The sequence below is a fragment of the Baudoinia panamericana genome, assembly GCF_000338955.1.
Source record: "Baudoinia panamericana UAMH 10762 unplaced genomic scaffold BAUCOscaffold_2, whole genome shotgun sequence".
Classification (NCBI taxonomy): domain Eukaryota; kingdom Fungi; phylum Ascomycota; class Dothideomycetes; order Mycosphaerellales; family Teratosphaeriaceae; genus Baudoinia; species Baudoinia panamericana.
In genome coordinates this window covers 327,563-347,061 of record NW_006911258.1, presented here as the reverse complement: position 1 = coordinate 347,061, position 19,499 = coordinate 327,563, and the positions used below count along the sequence as shown (strand labels likewise).

Genomic DNA, 19,499 nt, shown 5'->3' with positions numbered 1-19,499 from the left:
GAGAGTTAGACGGCCTCCCATCCTCCTCCTCAAGCTGTTTAGCGTGCTGTAAGCGCTTGATCTTGCGGGTGAGCACCTTATCACGGTGCAAATCGTCCCTGGCCAGCATTTGCTGACACCCGCCACATGGGCATTGCACGCTTTGCTTGCCGCGTAAGAGTTCTGTGATCGCGCTGGCCTCGAAGCTGTGGTTGCACTTTCTGGAAGTCAGAGGATCGCGGAACTCTTGCAGTGTCAGCGGACATTTGGTGCTGATCGTAGCGCGTGAGATTGCAATATCATCGTCGTCTTCTTCTTCGTCTTGTGCATGTGTCGTAACGCCTGGCGGTGGAGCTTCAAACTCCTGAAACCAGGTGCGCTTTTCGGGGACGGGAACTTTGTCGTCACCTCCTTGTTGCGCGTCGTGCACTAACCGCTTGAAATCGACGTAGTCGTTGTTCTCCGCGTAGCGGTTGTACAGGCTGTGACTCTGATAACGCGTCTTCGCATCTTCTAGTTTGTTTCTGAAACTCTCACTGGGAGCGCTTGGCCGCTGGGTGCCGCTCGTTGGATCAGTAGGCGTGATCTCTGGGTACTCTTCATCTTCGTGGTTGTCTCCTTCGTCGTCCGAGCCCGCAATCCTTCGCGATCGGCGTTGTGAAGGCAGCTGCTGCGTGCTAGCCTGCGTATTTGCATTGGCTCTGGCCTCACTCATTGCTTCATTCAGGCTGTCTTTGATCTGCTCCACGCCGTACTTGCCGTCGATCATCTTGCGCATGCTCTCCTCCATCCGCTGCGTCATCCGAACCACCTTATCCTCCAGCTCAGCCAGGCTGCGCAGATGCTCGTCGTCGCTGCCCTGGCCGCTCTCCGGCGTGCTGGCTTCGGCAGCATCGCGTCGACGCTTCCTCGGCCGTTGGTCACGCTTCGCGCGTAGCCGGTCATTGATCTCTGCCGCGCAGTTACCGATTGCCGACTGCGCCTCGTCAATGTGCTTGTCAAGCTTGGTCAGGTGTTGGTTGCGCGCGGCCAAGTCAGCAAGAGCACGTTGTGCGGCAGGGTTTAGGGAGAAAGTGGGCAGCTCGTAGGATGGCAGCTGATTGTTCGAACTGGTGCGACTTTGTGTGGACGGAGCGATCGTTGAGCGTCGAGTTGCTGGTGTGCCTGACACCACCGAAGCACGAGAGCTGCGAACCGATGGTGTTGCCCGGATGCTCGCTGTAGTCATTGTTGGTATGATGTGCAGTGATGACGGAATGTCCAAATGTAAAGAAATCGGTGGAGGACGCGATTGAGCGAAGAACGCGTTCACTTGCCTCAGGCACAGCATCGGCTCGGTCGCTCACGAGAAACTGAACCCCGGGCATCAGAGAAACCAAAAGGGAAGCGGTTCAACGGCATCAACGTGATCACGCTGTAACAAGCCGTCTGGCATTGACATGGTATCTTCCCCCACTATCTACCATACTAACACCGACGCCGGAATACTTCCCATCCCCAATTTGTCCTATGTGGCCCAAGATCAAAATCTAATCTGCACCAACTCCTACGCGAACTCGACACGCGCTCACTTCGTGATGAAGTTTAGGTAGTCTGCAACAATCAAGGTGACCATGGCGTGTGGCGCGATGCTAAATCGATATGTCAGCTTGGTTCCGGCAAGCCGTGTTGGCATGATTGATGCTCACCGAACATAGTACGTCGAAAAGCCACGGTAGAACCTTAGCGGACCTTCTTCGCGGATGACCTTCTGGAAGCAGTCGAACATGCCCTTGTACGGTAAAGTCCCGTCTGGTCCCTTACTCTGCTTCTGCAACCGCGTCTTCACAAAGTCGAATGGCAGCGAGAAGAAACTGGCAAAGAAACCTGCGATAGCACTCGCAGTCAACGTCTGCGCCCGCGGCCCCATGGAGGTACTCTTCAGCTGCGCTTTTGCCTCGGAGAAGAAAGCGAGCTGGCCGAAGTTCAGTGCCATGGCGCGGACGACAGTGGGGTATGCACCAGCCCAGAGTCTTAGTACGCCTTCGTTCCGTGCAATTCGCATGAGCGCGTCGCCGACACCTCGGTAGTTCGCTCGCTGACCCGCTGGTTTCAGGCCGTCGGATTGCATGCGAATGAGAGCCAAATCTGCCGGGTTGCCTAACATGGCCGCCAGACCGCCTGCCGCCAGACCAGCCGTAGCACGTTCGCCAAACCCTACCTTCTTCCCTTGGCTCTTCGCCCGCTCACCCAGACTCTTCATGAAGGTGTCGAAGAAACCCAACCGTGCCGTGGTGTAGACAGCCTGCCGTAGCAGACCGGCGGACAGCCCGGTGTAGAGGTCCAGCACTTTCCCGGACGCGAGGATATCTCTCGTCACGCTGATTGGTGTGGGTTTGGGACCTGTTTTGACGCCTTCGCCTGCTAGTTGCAGCCGCACTTTGATCATGTCAACGGGCTGGATCACAGCCGTGGCTGACATGCCTGCTAAGCCGCCGTTGACGAAGGGCAACGCGGCACGCATGATGGGAGACTGCAGGAAGTCCTGGGTCACTGCCTTGGGATCTTCCCGCGCCTTTTGAACCATCGCTGGTGCATCTGCGGCCATGTCTTTGGCTGCCACGAGGGCGGCGTCGGTCTGCCGCTTTGCGGCTTCGAGAGTTGAGCTCATTGTGGAGCTTCAATGTTCAAAGACACTACAACGCTGAACAAAAACCAACGTCGTGGAAGCCAATGCTACAGTTACCGCTCGCTGCTATTACTGCTGCTGCTCGGGGCGGACGGTCTGCTCGTGGAGAATGCTGGTTAGCAGTGTTGCAGAGTGGTTGCAGCGTACAGAGTGAAGATATTCGAGCCAGCAAAGTCAGGTGGCGTAGTGACTGCCATGGTCTCGACATCCCGATCGCACCCGGTACGGCTAACAGGTGCTTCGCGACAACTCACCTTCGCAGCGACGTCGGCACTGTTTGCGTGCCCCGCAACTAAGCCACGAGCCCTGCTTTCCCTCCAGCCAAGTCGTCGCTTTCGTCTCGCTTCTGCCAGAGATCTCCGAGAACACGGTATAATGTTGCTATAACAGACAAAGCAGAGTGCAAACGATTCGGCCAAGAGGGTGAGGAGTAGAAGGAAAGGTCACCTGCTCGGCTTCTTGAAGCAGCTCGAGTCCATCAACCCGCTTGACCGCCCATGCAGCTCCAAGCTTGGAGGTACATCGAAAGAAGTACTTATTGCGGGGAAGCGCGAGAGCTTTGCATGTTTTGGGGCGCGAGGCACATATCAGCGTTGCGGAGTCTCGGCCTCGGAGGATGGAGAGTAATAATGCGATGAGGCTCTTCAGGGGCGCCTGGATTCATCTGTGCCTCTTCCGCTCGTGATGGACCGTGTTCCCTCAACGATCCGCCCACGGCAACCGGAGAGTAGCCGTGGGGGCGGCGGAGCGATTGTTCTAAGCGCATCAACCCGAGACCGCATCTGCCGGTCTGATTGACTGTTGGAGCCACTCCTGTCATTGCATTGGACGCTGCGCACATTGTTGGAGTCAATCATTTCCGCATCTTATTATGCTTTTGTGTTGTATGAGCCGCAGATGGGTGGAGTGGTAAGCCTCGAGTGCGCGTGCCCGAGCTTGGCGAGTGTGGAGAAGCGTGCGGTTGCCACTCAATGCAGTCTACGGAGGCCTCACTACAACATAGAACTGTCATGATACACATATGTATCAGCACCTGTTGCAATGCATATAGAGACGGTGGTGCGAGATGTGTATTCCTCACAGCTGTGAATGTTCGCCGTCGTTGATCCATCGCTAGTCAGCACGTGCGACTCCAAGGTTGGTGTCAGCGGCCGAGCCCGAGCAAGGGTCCGGCGCCCAAGCTTTTGAGATTTGGATGGAAACACTCGACAGCTTTCCATCATCGCTTTGGTATTCGAGTTTCACACTCAGCCTTGGTAGTGCAAGTGCTACTTCATAGAACTTGCTCGAATACATTCTGGTCTGATTAGATGGCCCTCGAGCTGTAACGACCATCTTGCGCCTGTCCATCACCGCTCCACCGTACACACGACCGGTCAATAGCTACTGGATACCTGTACCCCTGCAGCCACCTCGGATACCGACATGGCTAGCGACACTGCGAACGGCGTCGCCACGCTCGGCGAAGAGCTCAGCCCTGCCCAGAAGCTGCTTCAAGAGCATCAAAAGGAGCAGGAGATGCACCACGCCTACGTCGAAGATGACCCGGACGAGAGTGGTGCTGCCAAAGCAACTGCTCCAGCGGCTGCTCCATCTGTCCCCGCCCCAACCGATTCGTCTGGTGCTAACGCTCCGTCCGCCGAGCCTGTTATGTCCTCCAAGGCTGCGGGAAAGCAGCCGATGCGTGAAGAGCAGACAACTGCTGGCGCAAGCAAGCCTCGCATCGATACCGCCTCCGAAGAAGCCTTCCCAGCTCTGAGCGCTCCAAAAGCGCAGGCAGCGGCAGCTCCGAACATGTGGTCGAAGAAGCCAGCAGCCGTCGGCAAGGCGGCGAACGGCATGGCGAACGGCGCACCCAACGGTAACTCGGCCTCGAATGTATCATCCCGCACTGATACTCCGCTTCCCGGCGCCATGACCCCGAGCTCGACTGCTGCCTCGCAGGGCAGTCCGATGCAGCTTCCAGGCCGCCAGAAGGAGCAGATTGTCTTGCCAATCTCCATGATGACCCCTCGTAACCAGCTGAAGAAGCCGATGCCTGACATCATCCGTGACATCAACAAGCGCTCCAAGGCTACCATCGCTTACAGACCTGGGCCAGCTGGAAACCTGATCTTCGAAGGCACTGGGCCTACCGATGCCGTCCGCACCTCACTCAAGGAGGTTGTTAACCAGCTCTGCTCTAACCAGAAAGTCCAAGTCCCTATTCCTGTCTCAGTTCGTGGCAGAGTCGTTGGCAAGCAAGGGGCTACCATCCAAGCCATTTCGAAGAAGACGGGTGCTAAGATTAACATCTCCAAGCAGGAGGCCGCAGAGCTTCTCGAGGAGGATGATGCAACGGTTGACGTGACAATCGAAGGCGACCCATTTGCGGTTCAAATGGCAAGGCAAGATATCGAGAAGATCGTGGCGGAGCATACATCGACCATCAACTCGAAGCTCAAGCATATTCCCGCCGAGTATTACCCGTTTTTGGCCTCACAACAGCAGGCTCGCATGAACGCTTTGCGCCAGCAAGGCCAGAACATTAACATGCAGATTCCGCAATATCATACCTGGAGTCAGCAGGCCCCGGAAGTGCCTGGCAATCGGCAACCTGTCTCCTTCGCGCCTCAGCCCGACTTACCCATCCAGCTCTCTGGCGACCGTCAAGCTGTTGCGGAAGCGAGGGCGGAGATCGAGAGGCAGGTTCAGGAGCTCCAGCGGCAGCTGACGTTGGAGCAGATGGCGCTTGAACGTGGACGACATCAGTTCATCGTTGGCGAGATGGGCACAGATCTGCAGAACTTCCTCCGCGAGACTGGGTGCTCGATTATTCTACCGCCGGACCACGACGAATCCGAGATGATCACCATTGTGGGCCCACCAGATAAGATCGAGGAAGCAGTCAACAAGGTCTATGATCTTGCTTCGGCTATGCAGAGCTCCAACGCGGACATCTCCAAGCAGTTTGCGAACGCCCCACGTGGAGCGCAGGCTCACGTTCGGGACATGACCCGGTACTTGCAGCAGCGCCAGGCTCTTGCGGAGATTGAGCGTATGCACAATGCTCGGATCGTGCCAGACAGCACCGGAAACTGGCAGATATACGCTCGTGATCCGAAGAGCATGATGAAGGCACGCGCCGACCTTATGAACCTGGTCAGCGGCCATCCACCAACTCGCTTTCAACCGGTCGATGTCGATCCGTACTTCCACTCCCATTTGCGTGAGCAAGCAGCGCCGCGCATCCGGGACGAGCACGGTGTCCATGTGATCGTGCCCGACGATGATGACTCGCCTGTACTTCTTGTCTTCGAGGACCGAGCGCCTGCGCCGGACTACGATCTGCCACGCAGACAGCCGACTTCCCAGGATGTACAGGCCTTCCAGCAGGCTCTCGAAGAGGCTCAGCAACAGATCATCAACTTAATGAACGGACACCAAGAGATTGTTTCTCGTGACGTGGAGGCGCCTGTCAAGTTCCATGACAAGATTCGACGACACGTGGACAGGCACCATTCTGCCCTACCGGAGGGCCAGATTCCGGTTCAGGTCAACTATGGCGGCATGCGTCAAGCAGGCCAGAGGGGCGGCCAAGTACCGAACGTCAGCTTACGCGGCCCCCAAGACTTTGTGGACGCGCTCAATGAGAGCTTGCTTGCCTTTGTTGCGCAAGAGGAGCAGGATGAGCTCGAACGCGGCTTCACGCTCACGTTTGAGTTCCCACAGCAGTACGCCAATCACTTGATTGGCCGCAAGGGCGAGAACATCAACCGTCTGCGGGAGGAATTCGACGTTGACATTCAAGTCAGCGACGGCCAATGTACTATCAAGGGACCGGAAGCGAAGGCCAACGCCTGCAAAAAGCACATCCTTGAGATGGCGAAGAAGCTCCAAGATGAGACTACTCACAACCTCAACATCCCACAACAGTATCACCGTGATTTGATTGGACCGGGTGGTTCTCAGATTCACAGGCTGCAGGATCGGTACGGTGTCCACGTCAACTTTCCTCGAACGCGCCAGACCGGCGACGAGGAGGGTGGCGACAACCGCCGAAGCCACCAGGAGCCGCATATAGTCGTCGTCAAGGGCCCGAGCAAGGGCGCAGACGCGTGCCGTGATGAATTGCTGAGTCTGCTGCAGTACGTAAAGGACAACTCCTTCACGACTACAGTGTCCGTCGCCCAGAGTCTGCTGCCTTCGCTCATCGGTTCGGGCGGCAAGGAGATGGAGGCCATGCGTCTCGAGTCTGGCGCGCATATTGATGTGCCCAACTCGCGCGAGATTGGGTCTGATGGCCGCGCGGAGATCAAGATTAAGGGCTCAAAGCAGGCTGTTGAGACGGCGAAGAAGATAATCGAGTCTAAGTCTAAGGCTTTCGATGATACTGTCACGAGGAATATGGACGTTGATCGCAGGCATCACAGGCTGATCATCGGCCCGCAAGGTATATAATCCCATCACAATGGCTGTACGCTTAGAGCTAATATCATCCAGGTTCTACCCTTCGGAATATCATCTCCCAGGCCGGTGGTCCAGATGACCCTCGCATGCACAACCGCATGATCCGCTTCCCGAAGACGGATGCCGACGGCAACAACATTCGCCTTGAGGGTCAGAAAGCTGTTATCGACCAGATCTGTGCCGCTATCGAAGCCTTGGTCCAGGAACAAGAATCGCAGACGACGGACGTTGCTGAAGTTCACCCGGACAAGCATCGTCTATTGATTGGTCGTGGTGGCGAGACGAGACGCCAGCTGGAGCAGCAGTTCGGCGTATCTATCAACGTTCCTCGCCAGACCGACACAGGCCCCCAGCGCTCGCACGTCCGCATTGCAGGACAAGCTGAGAATGTCGAGCGCGCCAAGGCGCACATTCTGGACATAACAAAGGATCAAGAAGGCGAGACGATAAACGTGCCGCGCCGCTTCCACCATTCCATCGCAGACAACGGCCAATTCTTCCGTCGTCTGCGCAACGATCACAAGGTCACTGTCGACCACGCCGGTCAGCGCCCGCCTCCAAAGCCGTCGACTCCAACACCCAACCGCAACGCCGATGGCGGGGATATGCCGCTGATCACAGACGACCCTTCCGCAAATACCAACAGCCACTCGTGGGAGACGCACAATCTCCACTCCTCTGCCGAGGATGGCGAGATCCCGTGGGTTCTCAGCGGCCCCTCGCCCGAAGCCATCGCAGCTGCTCGTGCGAAGCTCGACCGTGCCATGGAGGAGGCTGGGAGGCAGGATACGGTGGGTTTCTTGATCCTGCCGGATCCGAGAGCGTATAGGCATGTCATCGGCCCGGGCGGGAGCGTGATCAACGGCATTCGGAAGGAGACGGGGACCAAGATTCAGGTGCCAAAGGATTCGAGTAAGGGCGAAGCTATCGAAATTACAGGCGATAAAGCGGGTGTGGAGGGTGCGCGGGAGCGGATTTTGGAGGCTATTGCGCAGGGTATGCAGTGAGGGAAAGGTACCACTGTCGATACATTCGGAGGATGATGCCGAAGGTTTGATTTGTACATCGAGCGCAATATGGGTGGGCGTGGAGCCAGATACTCTAGGCATGTTGGCGGTCAAAGTGCTCTCCGTGCATGTAGCATAAGCAAACAGGAAAAGCATCATATATCCGTAGCATGTACTTGTTTTACCATCTATTCACGCTTGATCTTAGTTTCCGGATATGGAACGCCATATATAACTTCTCGTGGCAAACATGACATAGCCTGGACAACGTATCCTGGTCACCGACGATCGAAGCTGGCCGTGTAAGAGCGTACAACTCTGCGATCAACAAGCAGGCCAATGCCCACCTTAATCGGACTGCGAACAGCGAAGACATCATGTCACGTCTTTCGGAAATGCTTAGAGAATATCATAGCACTGTGCTTTTCGGTCGCAGTGCCCGAGAACCGCACAGAAGCCTCTGCGCTATCGTTTCGCCGCCTTCCCTTTGACTACTATCACAGCTCCGGCTGGCTCGATCCGCCATCCCTCATTCCGTAATGCCTTGCTGACCGCAGGCCCCAGCTTCCCCTTGCCGCCTTCACTATGTCGACCCAGACCTACGACAATGTGATACCCAGCTGATCGCTCAGTAGCGCCCAGCCTACCATTAGTCCGGCTTTCGCCGAGACCCTGCCACCACTCATCCGCTTTCTCCAAAGCGATGCGTACGCCGTTCAATACATCAATGCCATGCAGATCCACTTGTGTGGCGCTCGATTGAGCGGCGGCGAGTGCATCAGCTGCTGCTTCAGAAGCGGCGTGCGTCCGCGCGCCGTATTCGCGGCCCAGCTGTCCGTAGTATGCCGCTGCGCCACCCATTAGGCGGTCAGACTTGGCTCGACGGTGGGCGGCACTCGCTTGCGAGAAGGCTGCTGATCGTGCAGATGCGTAGGCAATTGCTTGGGCAGCTGCAGGAGGACTATCGACGTCGCTCCATTGAATGCCATCTCGCTTGCGCGTCTTCTGCGCTGCAGGTTGGTATGAATCGTCGTCTGATGTGGAAGGGGCAACGTAGCGTGGAATGATATGGATGCCGCCTCCTTCAACCGACCGAGGTTTCTTCGTTAGAGCTTCGGCGAGCTCGAACGCGGCAGTAGTCGAAGGATGCGTCAAGCGGATGATAGCCGCTAAGAAAGACGGCGCGATAGTTGGGAAGGTGTGACCAAGGTCTCGCGCATGCGCGGCAACTGCCGTGTCGTCTGTTACAATGTGTTTGCTCTCCTCCATCGTAAGCTTGAGCAGGGCGCTTATAGTTTGTGGCACAGAGGCGCCCTTTTCGTTGTAGACAGATGTCACGGTTGTGGAGGATATGCGCGTTCTAGACGCAATAAAATCCACATCATCGCTTGCTGTCTGCCATTTGTTCGGAGTATGCACGGGTGACTGGGAAGGCGACACTGGCAACGAAGTGGCTCGACGAGTATCAAGCTGCTTCAAGCGCTTGCTTTTCGATTTGGCCTTATGGCTGTGCTTCGACGCGCCTTCGTCAAAGAAAGCCTCAATGCCTTTCACAGGGACCTTTGCGCCTGTCTCGCTGTCTTCTGCCTCTTCGAAGTAGACCTGGTTTAACAGCTCCTCCATGGCTGCCTGCCATCTGCCACTACACTTACGCAAAGTGTGCGCAATGCTGTAGGTGGACACTTTCCCAGCAAAGACATCCTGCAGAAGCCGGAGTTTCGTCTCCTCGTCCAAGCCTTCTAACTCCTCCGCACTGCAGACAGGCCCTTCAGAACTAGTCGCGAAGTCTTCCAGCTCAAACGTAGACAGTCTGTTCGAGAGGCTCGAGAGATCTGTCTCGGCCGTTTCAGAGTCGTTGGTCTCCGACCGCGACTGTGCGCGCTTGCTATTGGGATGGTCCACATCCTGCGCACCGGTGCCAGAAGGGTCAAAGCCTGCTGCTTCTTCTACAAGAGCGGACTCTTTCAACTCATCTAATGTCCGTCGCGCAGTTTGCAATGCGGCTGAATCCTCAAGGTCATAGTCTAATACAATGGCAGACAGTAATGCAGGATCCAATGGCGGGCAGTATTCTGCCTCCAGTTGCGCCAGAGCATCACCCATCCTCAATATCCTGATAGATTGTTCTGGATCCGGGCTTCCTGACGAGCGTCATCTTCACGTACCGCTAGGCGTTTCCGGCATGTTATGCTGGTGCAGATGATGCGTGTGGCGGTAGCTGGAACATATGGCTTCGTTTGTGTGAAATGTCGAGATCGTGAAGCGGTCATGACCCGGCCCGAGCTCTGAGCCGCCTTGAGCCGCGTCCCACCTCTGGTAGAGCATCTCCCTTGCACGAAATGCTACTCGCATGCACTGCTGTTCAGCACGAGTTGCTACATGCATGAGTTGACGTCAGGCGATTCTCTAGTGAAGATGCCGTGCCCAGCATGCGGCAGGGTTGGCGTTTACTACCAGCTTTGGTAGCATTCCCTACGAGCCCTTCGGACGGAGGATTCTCTATGATGCACAAATATCTCTCTGAAGAGGCACGCTGATGAAAAGCCAAGTGCAATCGTAGCCAGCGTGCTATACAAGGTTAAGTACCAGTCCGGGGACATGCGGGATTGTGGCGAGAGCGACTACGTAGGTCGCAGCTCAGCGGAAGCAGCATAGACAAATCCACAGAGGAGGTGCAGAGCCACACGCAGCGACAAGCTGTAATGGAGTCTGCGAACAACCTCGGTTTACGGAACATCATTCCAGTGTCGCCATCGTAACGACATCAATACCTGAGCGATACCGACTTCTCTGTCCCTGGTAAAGGGATATATCAGTCCTCCCGGATCTGACCCGCTGGTAGTCGCTGAGAGAAGTGATACGCAGGAGACGTTAAGGGTTTAACACTCTATCGCAAGAGAAGAATGCTGCTGTTTCTCGGCGCTGTGTTGTCTACTCGCCAACATCTTCGACTCGTCCATAGGTTGAACGCTTACAGACGTGGTTGCTGGCTATCAGTCAGGGTCTGGCATCTCCGACAGCTCGTGGCTGAACGATCCGCCTTAACTAACTACAACGTGCTCCAACCGGAAAGGGTCCGCTACGTGGGGATCTCTCAATCGACTGTGAAACGCAGTCTGGACCACAACCCCACTGTCCCCGTTAACGGCAGAGACGGCAAGGGGCGGGAGGAACCTTGGCTTGTCAAGAATAGCAATCGTCGGCTGCACCTGCGTGAGCTGGACAACAGCTACTTTTAAAGCTGCGCATTCCTCACAGATGAAGGAGGCCAGTGGCTGCATGCGAAACATGTTGTTCCACACTCCGCCACCATGGACGCAGCAAGAGGGTCTCAACGTCCTCTTATGTTACCATCTCCGCTCCTTCCACCAGGTCTAAATTACCCTTTCGTCTCGTTTGCAAGCGGTCAAAGTCCAGCTGGATAGCGTATCGTGACCGGGCAGGTACAATGTCCAGCAGCAGCAAGCGGTAAGTCACAGCCGTTTGCGCCTTCGCAGATTCAGTCGGTGCGACAATCGGCTGTCTGCACTTGGTCACAGCTGCCTGACTGTAGAACGAGAGCGTGCAAGGAGCGATCATTTCATCGCCGTACTCGGCACGTTCGCCTAACAGGCGTCCTGAATCGCATAGCACGACCGTCGACCCTGTCACTGTAGCTGCGCCTGGTGGGTAATTGAAGGGTCGCGTCCCGGTGCATTGATTAGACGGGTATGTTAGGTTTCGTTACCTCTACCTGTATGCATCCAAACCCGCGCCCATGGCTATAGCCGTACGTCGCCTACGTGTGCGAATCCGGCCCTGACATGATGAACAGATCGCAAGCACGCCGTACCTCGAGTATGGACTCAATCAGACGAGCGTTCAGATCGATGTTCAAACGCGGGAAGAGAGACAAGCAGGAGCAAAGTAGAGAGACGTCAAGGCCAGCCGTCTCGCAAGGTTCAGCTGCACTACCAAAGAAGGCACCGCAGGCGGTAGCGTCAGGTCAGCAGCAGCCACCGAGAAATATACCACCAACCCATCCACTTGCGACAGGGACGCATGACAAACCTCAACCAGCAATTCCGCAAGCAGATCGTACGAAACCAGATAGTACGCCTGTAGCGACAGTCGCTGGAGGGACAGGAGGTGAAGAAGAAACAAAGATGGAGCCTCTTTCGTTCGCCAGGCCGCAGCCGGAGGAGCCGGCGAGGACGGTGCAGTTCTCCGCCCAAAAGGATGGCAAACCGCCAGCACCGCCACCGAATAAAGATACTGCAGATGATGTGGTACAAATTTCATCAGGCGAGGTGGTGGCGGCAACGACCGCGAGTATGTATACCCATGCTGACCGGTTAGCACGTATCCTAATCAGGAATAGTTCCTCAACCAGTTTCGTTGCTAAATCCTCCAACGAGCGAGCAACAGCAAAAGCTGGTGGACCCGGCGTCCAAGGAGAACGAAACACCAAGAAGCATATCTGCAGTGGAGGATAAAATCCCTGTGATGCATGAGCCACCGCCTATACGAGCCGTCCGCGCTGCACCCGGCATGAGTGCGACCTCTGGGCCTTTGGAAGATTTCCCCGAGGGTAGCTATTGAGACGAAGCTATGCGATACATGATGGCTGGCTTATCTGTTCTGCTCTGCTCTGCAGTGTATCGCCGCTCGGAAAGTCTGCCGTTAGTGACCATTTCCGTTCATCTTCTACGATGCGCGACGTCTCCGCCAATGAAACCAAACGCTGTGTTGGGGTAGGGTTCTTATGCTTCTGTCGAGCATACCATTAGTCCACAGGGCCTGGGAGTACTTAGAAGGCAGAAGAAGCATTAGACAGTCAACACATGATGCTTTCCGCTTCGTGAGTTCTACGGAGTTCGGAGTGCATACTATACCCCGTGCTACTGTACATTAGATCGAAGATATTACCGATCTTACTTGCTCCTAACCCATGTAGGACCGCAAATTGCTGTTGCTGTTGCCACCGCTACTAAGCGGAGAAAGCCGACTTCTGCGTACCATACTGGGCTCCTGGGCTCAGACATGGGAAGCACCGTCACTCCACATCTGAGGTTTGTTGAGCGCCTCGTGCACTGTCCTCGGTCAGCCAACACGAGCGCGCTTGAAGCATGATAGAACTTCATCGATAGGTCATTGAGCGCTCATAGGCCTGCTGGCGTCGCATGATCACCTGAACAAGTACGCTAATGGTGTGGCTGCCGTCTGGACAAGTCTTGTGATACCGTAATCTCGAGATACTGGAGCCCAGCACTTACTCTAGCGCTCGTTGTCGTCAAGATACATAACCTTGAGCCGCATCACGGCGCAATATGATGCAGTTGCCAACACGCCCAAGCTCATCACGCATGGGTAGTCGCTGATCGACACGCTAGAAGCATGACCTGCTTCTGCCATTGGCCTACAGATGCTTCCATGCAGAGAAGGACCGAAAGTTGTCGAGGTTGAGTTTGGAGGAAAAGCTTTGGAAGCTGTGGAAGAAGTTTGTTCCCCGCAGCATGCACCTTTCTGCCAGTCGTCACTCCACACCTCGGACCTTCACCAGCCTCTCAGAACGCAGCAGAAAATCAGCGCCCCGGTCTGGCTCAGTACCTCAAGAATGTATACATGCTGCTGGTGCGCGATAAGCAATACAGCGTGAGTAACGGCATCGGACGTACCGCCGACTTTGATGTGATGATTAAGAAGGCGAGCTGTATGACATGCGCCATTCTACGACCGACGTCGTTGAGCATCGTGCGATCTTTACTCACCGCAACATCAACCTCGAGACGGTTATCTCCCGTGGCTGCTCACAAACGCGCGATGCTGTGGTCCACATATCTTGCATATTCAATAAATCGGCTCCACCTGCAGGCCAGACAGCGCCAAAATCACATGAAGTGGGCCGTGGGAGCCTCCATCTCCAGCAACTCTCCACATAGCGCTATCTGGCCGTGGAGCCCCAAATCTCCCCCAACACCGTTTGCTGCACGACGGACCGAATGCAACGGCACTACTTCGTTACTTCGGCCTTGGCGCTCATGCAGAGTATGCTCGCCACACCAATGCGTTAGTGGGGAAGCTTTGTCGGTCTGGCAGGGCTAGTGTAAAGTCTCAACGACAACAACGTGAAAACGAGGTTCTGGGTAAGCGACTGTGGGTGGGCACCAAGCCGTCCATGGTATGGAGGTGGTGCAACATGTTGCGAAGGCAGGTAAGTATATAGTCTACTGTCTCCTTCATCTCCATGGCCAGGACATCAACACACATCAGCAACTCAGAGCATCAGCAGCAGCACCATCGTCATCTACATTACATTGACATCTGGCCGTTCATTGCTACATATAGCATCCCCTCTTTGATCTACAGTCTCCCCTATCTTGGTCAAGAAGGATATCGAGACACACTCTGGCAAGCTCCAGCGCCAACATCTAGCCTTTCATTACTATTCTGAGCATCCTACCCTTCGTCGACAGTGGTAGAAGCTTCGCCAGCCCCGGGCTCTCGACTCCGATTCTTGGAACACTCCAGCAACCCAGCGCAACCTCACATACTGATCGAGCACCTTTACTCTCACAATGGCAGGCGGCGTCCCCATGAATGTGGCGCCCGTCCAGGGAGGCTTCCTGACTGGAAAGAAGCTCATCTTCCCATTGGCATTGGTCATCTCGTTGTTCTTCCTCTGGGGCTTCTCCTACGGCCTGCTCGATGTCTTGAACAAGCACTTTCAGACCGTACTGGGAATCACCAAACTTGAATCGACCGGGTTGCAGGTCATGTATTTCGGTGGAGGCTACTTCTTCTATTCGCCAATCGCAGCTGAAGTCCTGAAGCGCAAAGGCTACAAGGTCACCATCTTGATGGGTCTTGGGCTCTACTCCCTTGGCGCCATCATGTTCTGGCCAACAGCACATTTCACCACAGCAGCGCACGCAAAGGCAAGCTTCGGTGGCTTCCTGGTATGCACCCTCGTCATCGCTTGCGGCTTGGCTACCCTCGAAACTGCCGCCAACTCTTACGCCGTTGTCATTGGAGACCCAGCGACGGCCTCTGCGCGTCTGCAGTTCTGCCAGTCATGGAACGGCGTTGCTAGGTAAGTTTTACTTTTCAAGTCATTATCAAGCAGTGAAAATACTCACGCCTTTCTCTAGTTTCATCGGACCCTTGATTGCATCCAAGGCTTTCTTCACCGGCGAGAGCCAGAACAACCTGACCAATGTGCAATACGTCTACCTCGCTGTCGCATGCGCTGGTCTTGCCGTGGGCGTGTTGTTCTTCTTCGCCAAGCTCCCAGAAGTCGAGGAACAGACTGTCCGCCGCGGATCGGTCGTCCAAGACGGCACCCTCGAGCTCGGCGTCGGCCATGATGGCAAGATCATCGGCGAAGGCCCGCTCTACAAGCAGTACAACATGATCTTCGGCTTCGTTGCCCAATTCTGCTACGTGGGCGCCCAAGTCACCATCGCATCCTTCTTCATCAACTATGCCACGGAGAATGCCACCTACAGCTCTGCACAAGCTTCGCAGATGCTGTCCTACGCGCTGATCACCTTCACCGTGGGTCGCTTCATTGCCACGGCACTCGCAACGGTTTTCGAATCAAACTTCCTCCTCACCATCTACTGCGTCTGCGCTATCGCCTTCAACGCCTACATTGCGGCTGGTCACGGCAAGGCGGCTGTCGGCGTGCTCATTGCGATTTTCTTCTTTGAGGCTCCCATGTATCCTACCATCTTCACCTTGGGTACTGCCAACCTTGGCCGCCACACGCGACGTGGTGCCGGTATCCTCGTGATGGGAGTATCAGGCGGAGCCGTCTTTCCACCGATCCAAGGCGCCGTGGCAGATGCAGCAGGCACCAGGATCTCCTACGTCGTCCCCCTCTGCGGCTTCGTCGTGGTCTTGGCGTACGTCGTCACTCATTGGGCAAGACATGGCTTCCATGTAATGCGCGTGAAGAGCGAATCTGTCATTGCCACATCGCTCGAGGGTGGTGCTGTTGGTGGTGTCTTGGAGACGGTACACTACGATGAGAAGCGGTTGTCCGTCGCTGCCGTTGAGAACATCCGACGCAACAGCGTTGGCGGATCGGTCAAGGCGGTTACTGGAGGCGTCAATGCCTACTAGATCACTGGGTTAGCGACAGGGATGATCGTCCACTTAGCATCAGCACAGGCAAGGTTGGGCGTCAGATGCATGGCTTACCGCTCAACGACGCTTAGAGTAGCAGAGACAATAACGACCGCACATTGTACATACTGTTTGGAGAACATCGTCCATCTAAGCATCTACTCGCGCTGTGATTTCGCCGACCTCTACCGCTTTCAGTCGCTTGATATAAGTCGAACTCGCCGTTCTGTCAGTCCGGGACACATTGACCGGTCCGCTACTTTGCGCAAATATAGGCGCTGAAGCAAGCTGAACACAGATGAAGACTCATGCACGGAATAGGCATTAACGCTGACCCGTGGATATGTACCTCGCTATGCTCCGTTCTGGCGCTATGCTATACGCTTCGCTAAAGCTCAAATCGCTCAAAGGGAGTCGCACGGTCTTGGACACCAGCTAGACATTCCCAATAACAATCATAAATCGTAACTTGCCATCTCCTCTACCCTTCATGCCACGACCGCTGCCAATCTTCTCCGGCAGTGCAGCAGCTGCGTTACCCGCCGCCTCCTCCGCATTGGCGGAAGTAGGCGACGGTTGCGGCCCAGCAGCGTCATCCGCATCCTCGCCCAACAACCCTTCATCCAGCATAAGCGTACTGCTTTTCCAACCCCACGACTGCGAGAAATTGAATCGATCCGGTGCGCTCTCGTAGACTGACAACATCCGCCCGCCACGAGAGGGTGAGTAGATCTTAAAGTACGTCTTGATCTGCGGCCGGGAATCGACGTAGGGTGGTAAGGTAGGGATATGTGATTTGCGAGATGCCGCGAGCATGCGTTCCGTCTCGGAGTCGTAGTCGGAGTCGTCGGAGTCGGAGGTGGGCGTGAAGACATCGTTGTTGCTGAAGCCCATCGCTGTGGTCGCGGAGATGGGTGCGCTACTACTGGCTGCAATGTCGGAATGGCCGGCTTTGTGGCCGCGGCGGCGTGAGAGAAGACTACGCATCGTACTCGCTTTGATAGTTGTTCCTTCAGCTGAGGACGCGGCTCCGGCGACGGTGGGTTCGAGGTCGCCGGCACTACCTGAGCTCTCGGCACCATCCACGTCCAGACCGTCGCTGCCTACAGTGGTGCGTCTGCGCTGCCTTCGTTCTCGCCGCTCGGAACGCAAGATCATCTCGCGCTCGAGCTGGCCTATACGCTCGTCGACGCTGCCTTGTGCCAAGCCTGCTGTTCCGGCGATAACTTCCTCGGTCTCTCGCTCTTTAGCACGATGTAAGTACACGCCTAGCTGCTTGTTGCGAGTGGTTGCCACTTTCTGTATGTAGATATTCCAGAGGCTGCCGGCGTAAAATACAGTACGTGAGTAGACTCGCTTCTTCTCCTTCAACAACCTTGGGTTCGGAAACTCGGCAGAGAAGCGGAAAGGCGGGAAGTGAGAGTATCGGACATCGACAGCAGGTTCGGAGCTGGGAAAGCTGTTCCGGTCTGCTGCGGCGCTCAGCGGCCGTGGCTGGGACGTGATGGATGCGAAGTCTGAAGCCCATTGTACGTCTTCTGGATGAATCGTCGCGGAGAGCCTGTTCGCATGGCCGTCGCCGGTAGTATTGTTAGATGTGGCAATGATTGGGTCGGCATTACCACCCATGACAATCTAAGGATAAACGAAATGGTTAGCAATCTGCCAGAATATTCAAACGCCTACGCATCGCTACACTTACGTTGCAATCGGCGCTTGGGATCCAGAACTTCCGCGGCTTGCCATTGCCATCCCAGCTGCCGCTGTCGATATCTTCGTCGCCGACTTCAGCCAAGTCTGTAGCTCTTTGCTTGCCCTTTGAGCTGGGTGGCTCTGACGGTGTGGTGATGCTCATGGTAGTGTCGCGGCTTGTTCCGGGAGACACTTCATCGACACTGCACTTCACAGAAAGGTTAAGTTCGAGGTCAGCATCTTTCGCATTCATCACTTTCTGACGCAGCTCCATCTGCTGCCAGAGCGCGTTCGATATGACCTTCTCCGGCATGACCGGCAAACCGAGTGGATCTCGGGCGCGGCGGATGAACTGCAGCTGTTCGAAGTCTAGGTGGATGTAGTGAATACCTTCGTCCAGGAGCACGAGGATGGGCTCGATGTCTGGGTGAGTGTACGGCGAGACCCACGGGTGAAGCGCATCCGGCAAGCCTCGACCGGCATTGTTCTTGCGGTACACACCGTCGAAGCGAATCGCCATCAGGCTGCTCGCATCTGGTGCTTTCTTCACTTTCCGCCTACTGCCTGGCTCGACTAGGCCTGCTTCGATGGCACGAGTTCGTAGTCTACGGTCTAATATGCGTTTGGCGAGGACCCAGCGATCCCACTCCCCATCTATGAAGAAGCCATCGCCGCCGACAATCTCGCGGATTATGTCGCCGGGTATGCCATCCCAGTAGCGGAGTGGCATTCGCCAGCCGTCTCTACACAACATCGCTTTCGCACTTGCCAGAATCTTGTCGCCAGCCCTGCCGTAGTAGTTTGATGTCACCAGCTTGATTAGTGGACTGATGCTTTCCGGCGTCATTTGACGCAACATGCTGCCGATCGAGTCATCGATCAGATCTTGCATCTCGAGCCAGCATCCTGTGGCAAACAAGCCAACAGCGTCGCCGTCCTCTTCCTGCAAGTCACTAGCGCCGTATAGACGCTTGAGTGCAAGCTCGAAGCTTGCTTGGGTAATCGAGCCATCGATCTCTTCTGGGCGCACTACGATTTCAGTGGCATTGGCTTCAAGCCATGGCTCCGACAGTGCCGAAGTGAAGAACGGAGCCTGATCAAGGACGATGCGGTGGAGCTTGTACTGCTGCCCAAAAGCTCTGACGGTAATGTCAGAATGTCTGCCGTCGAGTAGTCCGCGGGTGTAGAGATGGTTCGGAAGATCAGCAACACGGCGAGTATGCAAATTGCGGTTATATGTAGAAGGCTGCCGCTGCCCGCTGAGGTAGGAAGGATGTCTCGAGACATCCGGTGACGTTGCGGCTTGGACAGCGAAGAGACGGCTTAGCGTTGTGAGAGTCGTCGACTGTTGCCTGTCTATACTCGCTCTTCCAGTCGCTGGCGGTGTAGTCGGATCGTCTGCATCCTTCTCCACCTGCGGCAATCTTCTCCTCTCCACCGTATCCCGCACTTCGTCCGCACGTGACGGCAGCCTGGTTGGACCTCTGGGCAAATGTGACAATGGTGGCTGCGAGCCAGCAACTTGCTCTTGACTCGGGTGCGTTAATGCGAGTAATGGAGGCCTCTGACTCTCCTCGTCATCCTCTGCCATGCCA

The 19,499-nt window shown here is 55.7% G+C and overlaps 9 protein-coding genes across 9 annotated transcripts; 5 read left to right on the top strand and 4 right to left on the bottom strand.

The window, feature by feature from the left end:
* Window positions 1-19: 19 nt before the first annotated feature.
* On the bottom strand, window positions 20-1,105 carry BAUCODRAFT_82793 (uncharacterized protein; the record flags this gene model as incomplete). Its single annotated transcript, XM_007674960.1, has 1 exon — window positions 20-1,105. A coding segment is annotated over exon 1 (762 nt), but the record flags the coding sequence as incomplete, so codon positions are not given.
* Window positions 1,106-1,546: 441 nt separating this feature from the next.
* Window positions 1,547-2,545, bottom strand: BAUCODRAFT_63793 (uncharacterized protein; the record flags this gene model as incomplete). The annotated part of the gene is made up of 2 exons (XM_007674930.1): window positions 1,547-1,610; window positions 1,668-2,545. 2 exons carry the CDS (start codon window positions 2,543-2,545, stop codon window positions 1,547-1,549), a joined length of 942 nt encoding a protein of 313 aa, XP_007673120.1.
* A 190-nt stretch (window positions 2,546-2,735) lies between these two features.
* BAUCODRAFT_342093 (uncharacterized protein) lies at window positions 2,736-3,108 on the top strand. The gene has a single exon (XM_007675036.1). It carries the CDS (start codon window positions 2,843-2,845, stop codon window positions 3,032-3,034), a length of 192 nt encoding a protein of 63 aa, XP_007673226.1. The 5' UTR covers window positions 2,736-2,842; the 3' UTR covers window positions 3,035-3,108.
* Window positions 3,109-4,072: 964 nt separating this feature from the next.
* Window positions 4,073-8,489, top strand: BAUCODRAFT_571748 (uncharacterized protein; the record flags this gene model as incomplete). The annotated part of the gene is made up of 3 exons (XM_007675035.1): window positions 4,073-4,525; window positions 4,607-7,079; window positions 7,130-8,489. 3 exons carry the CDS (start codon window positions 4,073-4,075, stop codon window positions 8,101-8,103), a joined length of 3,900 nt encoding a protein of 1,299 aa, XP_007673225.1. The 3' UTR covers window positions 8,104-8,489.
* Window positions 8,490-8,583: 94 nt separating this feature from the next.
* Window positions 8,584-10,185, bottom strand: BAUCODRAFT_51210 (uncharacterized protein; the record flags this gene model as incomplete). Its single annotated transcript, XM_007674858.1, has 1 exon — window positions 8,584-10,185. A coding segment is annotated over one exon (1,602 nt), but the record flags the coding sequence as incomplete, so codon positions are not given.
* A 421-nt stretch (window positions 10,186-10,606) lies between these two features.
* Window positions 10,607-11,624, top strand: BAUCODRAFT_342099 (uncharacterized protein). Its single transcript, XM_007675034.1, has one exon. The coding sequence runs from the start codon at window positions 11,007-11,009 to the stop codon at window positions 11,340-11,342; it is 336 nt and encodes a 111-aa protein (XP_007673224.1). The 5' UTR covers window positions 10,607-11,006; the 3' UTR covers window positions 11,343-11,624.
* A 318-nt stretch (window positions 11,625-11,942) lies between these two features.
* Window positions 11,943-12,684, top strand: BAUCODRAFT_144978 (uncharacterized protein; the record flags this gene model as incomplete). The annotated part of the gene is made up of 2 exons (XM_007675033.1): window positions 11,943-12,414; window positions 12,464-12,684. 2 exons carry the CDS (start codon window positions 11,943-11,945, stop codon window positions 12,682-12,684), a joined length of 693 nt encoding a protein of 230 aa, XP_007673223.1.
* A 1,926-nt stretch (window positions 12,685-14,610) lies between these two features.
* BAUCODRAFT_101488 (uncharacterized protein) lies at window positions 14,611-16,353 on the top strand. Its single transcript, XM_007675032.1, has 2 exons — window positions 14,611-15,175; window positions 15,234-16,353. Exons 1-2 carry the CDS (start codon window positions 14,661-14,663, stop codon window positions 16,207-16,209), a joined length of 1,491 nt encoding a protein of 496 aa, XP_007673222.1. The 5' UTR covers window positions 14,611-14,660; the 3' UTR covers window positions 16,210-16,353.
* Window positions 16,354-16,647: 294 nt separating this feature from the next.
* On the bottom strand, window positions 16,648-19,495 carry BAUCODRAFT_62778 (uncharacterized protein; the record flags this gene model as incomplete). The annotated part of the gene is made up of 2 exons (XM_007674882.1): window positions 16,648-17,847; window positions 17,915-19,495. 2 exons carry the CDS (start codon window positions 19,493-19,495, stop codon window positions 16,648-16,650), a joined length of 2,781 nt encoding a protein of 926 aa, XP_007673072.1.
* Between the last annotated feature and the right edge of the window lie 4 nt (window positions 19,496-19,499).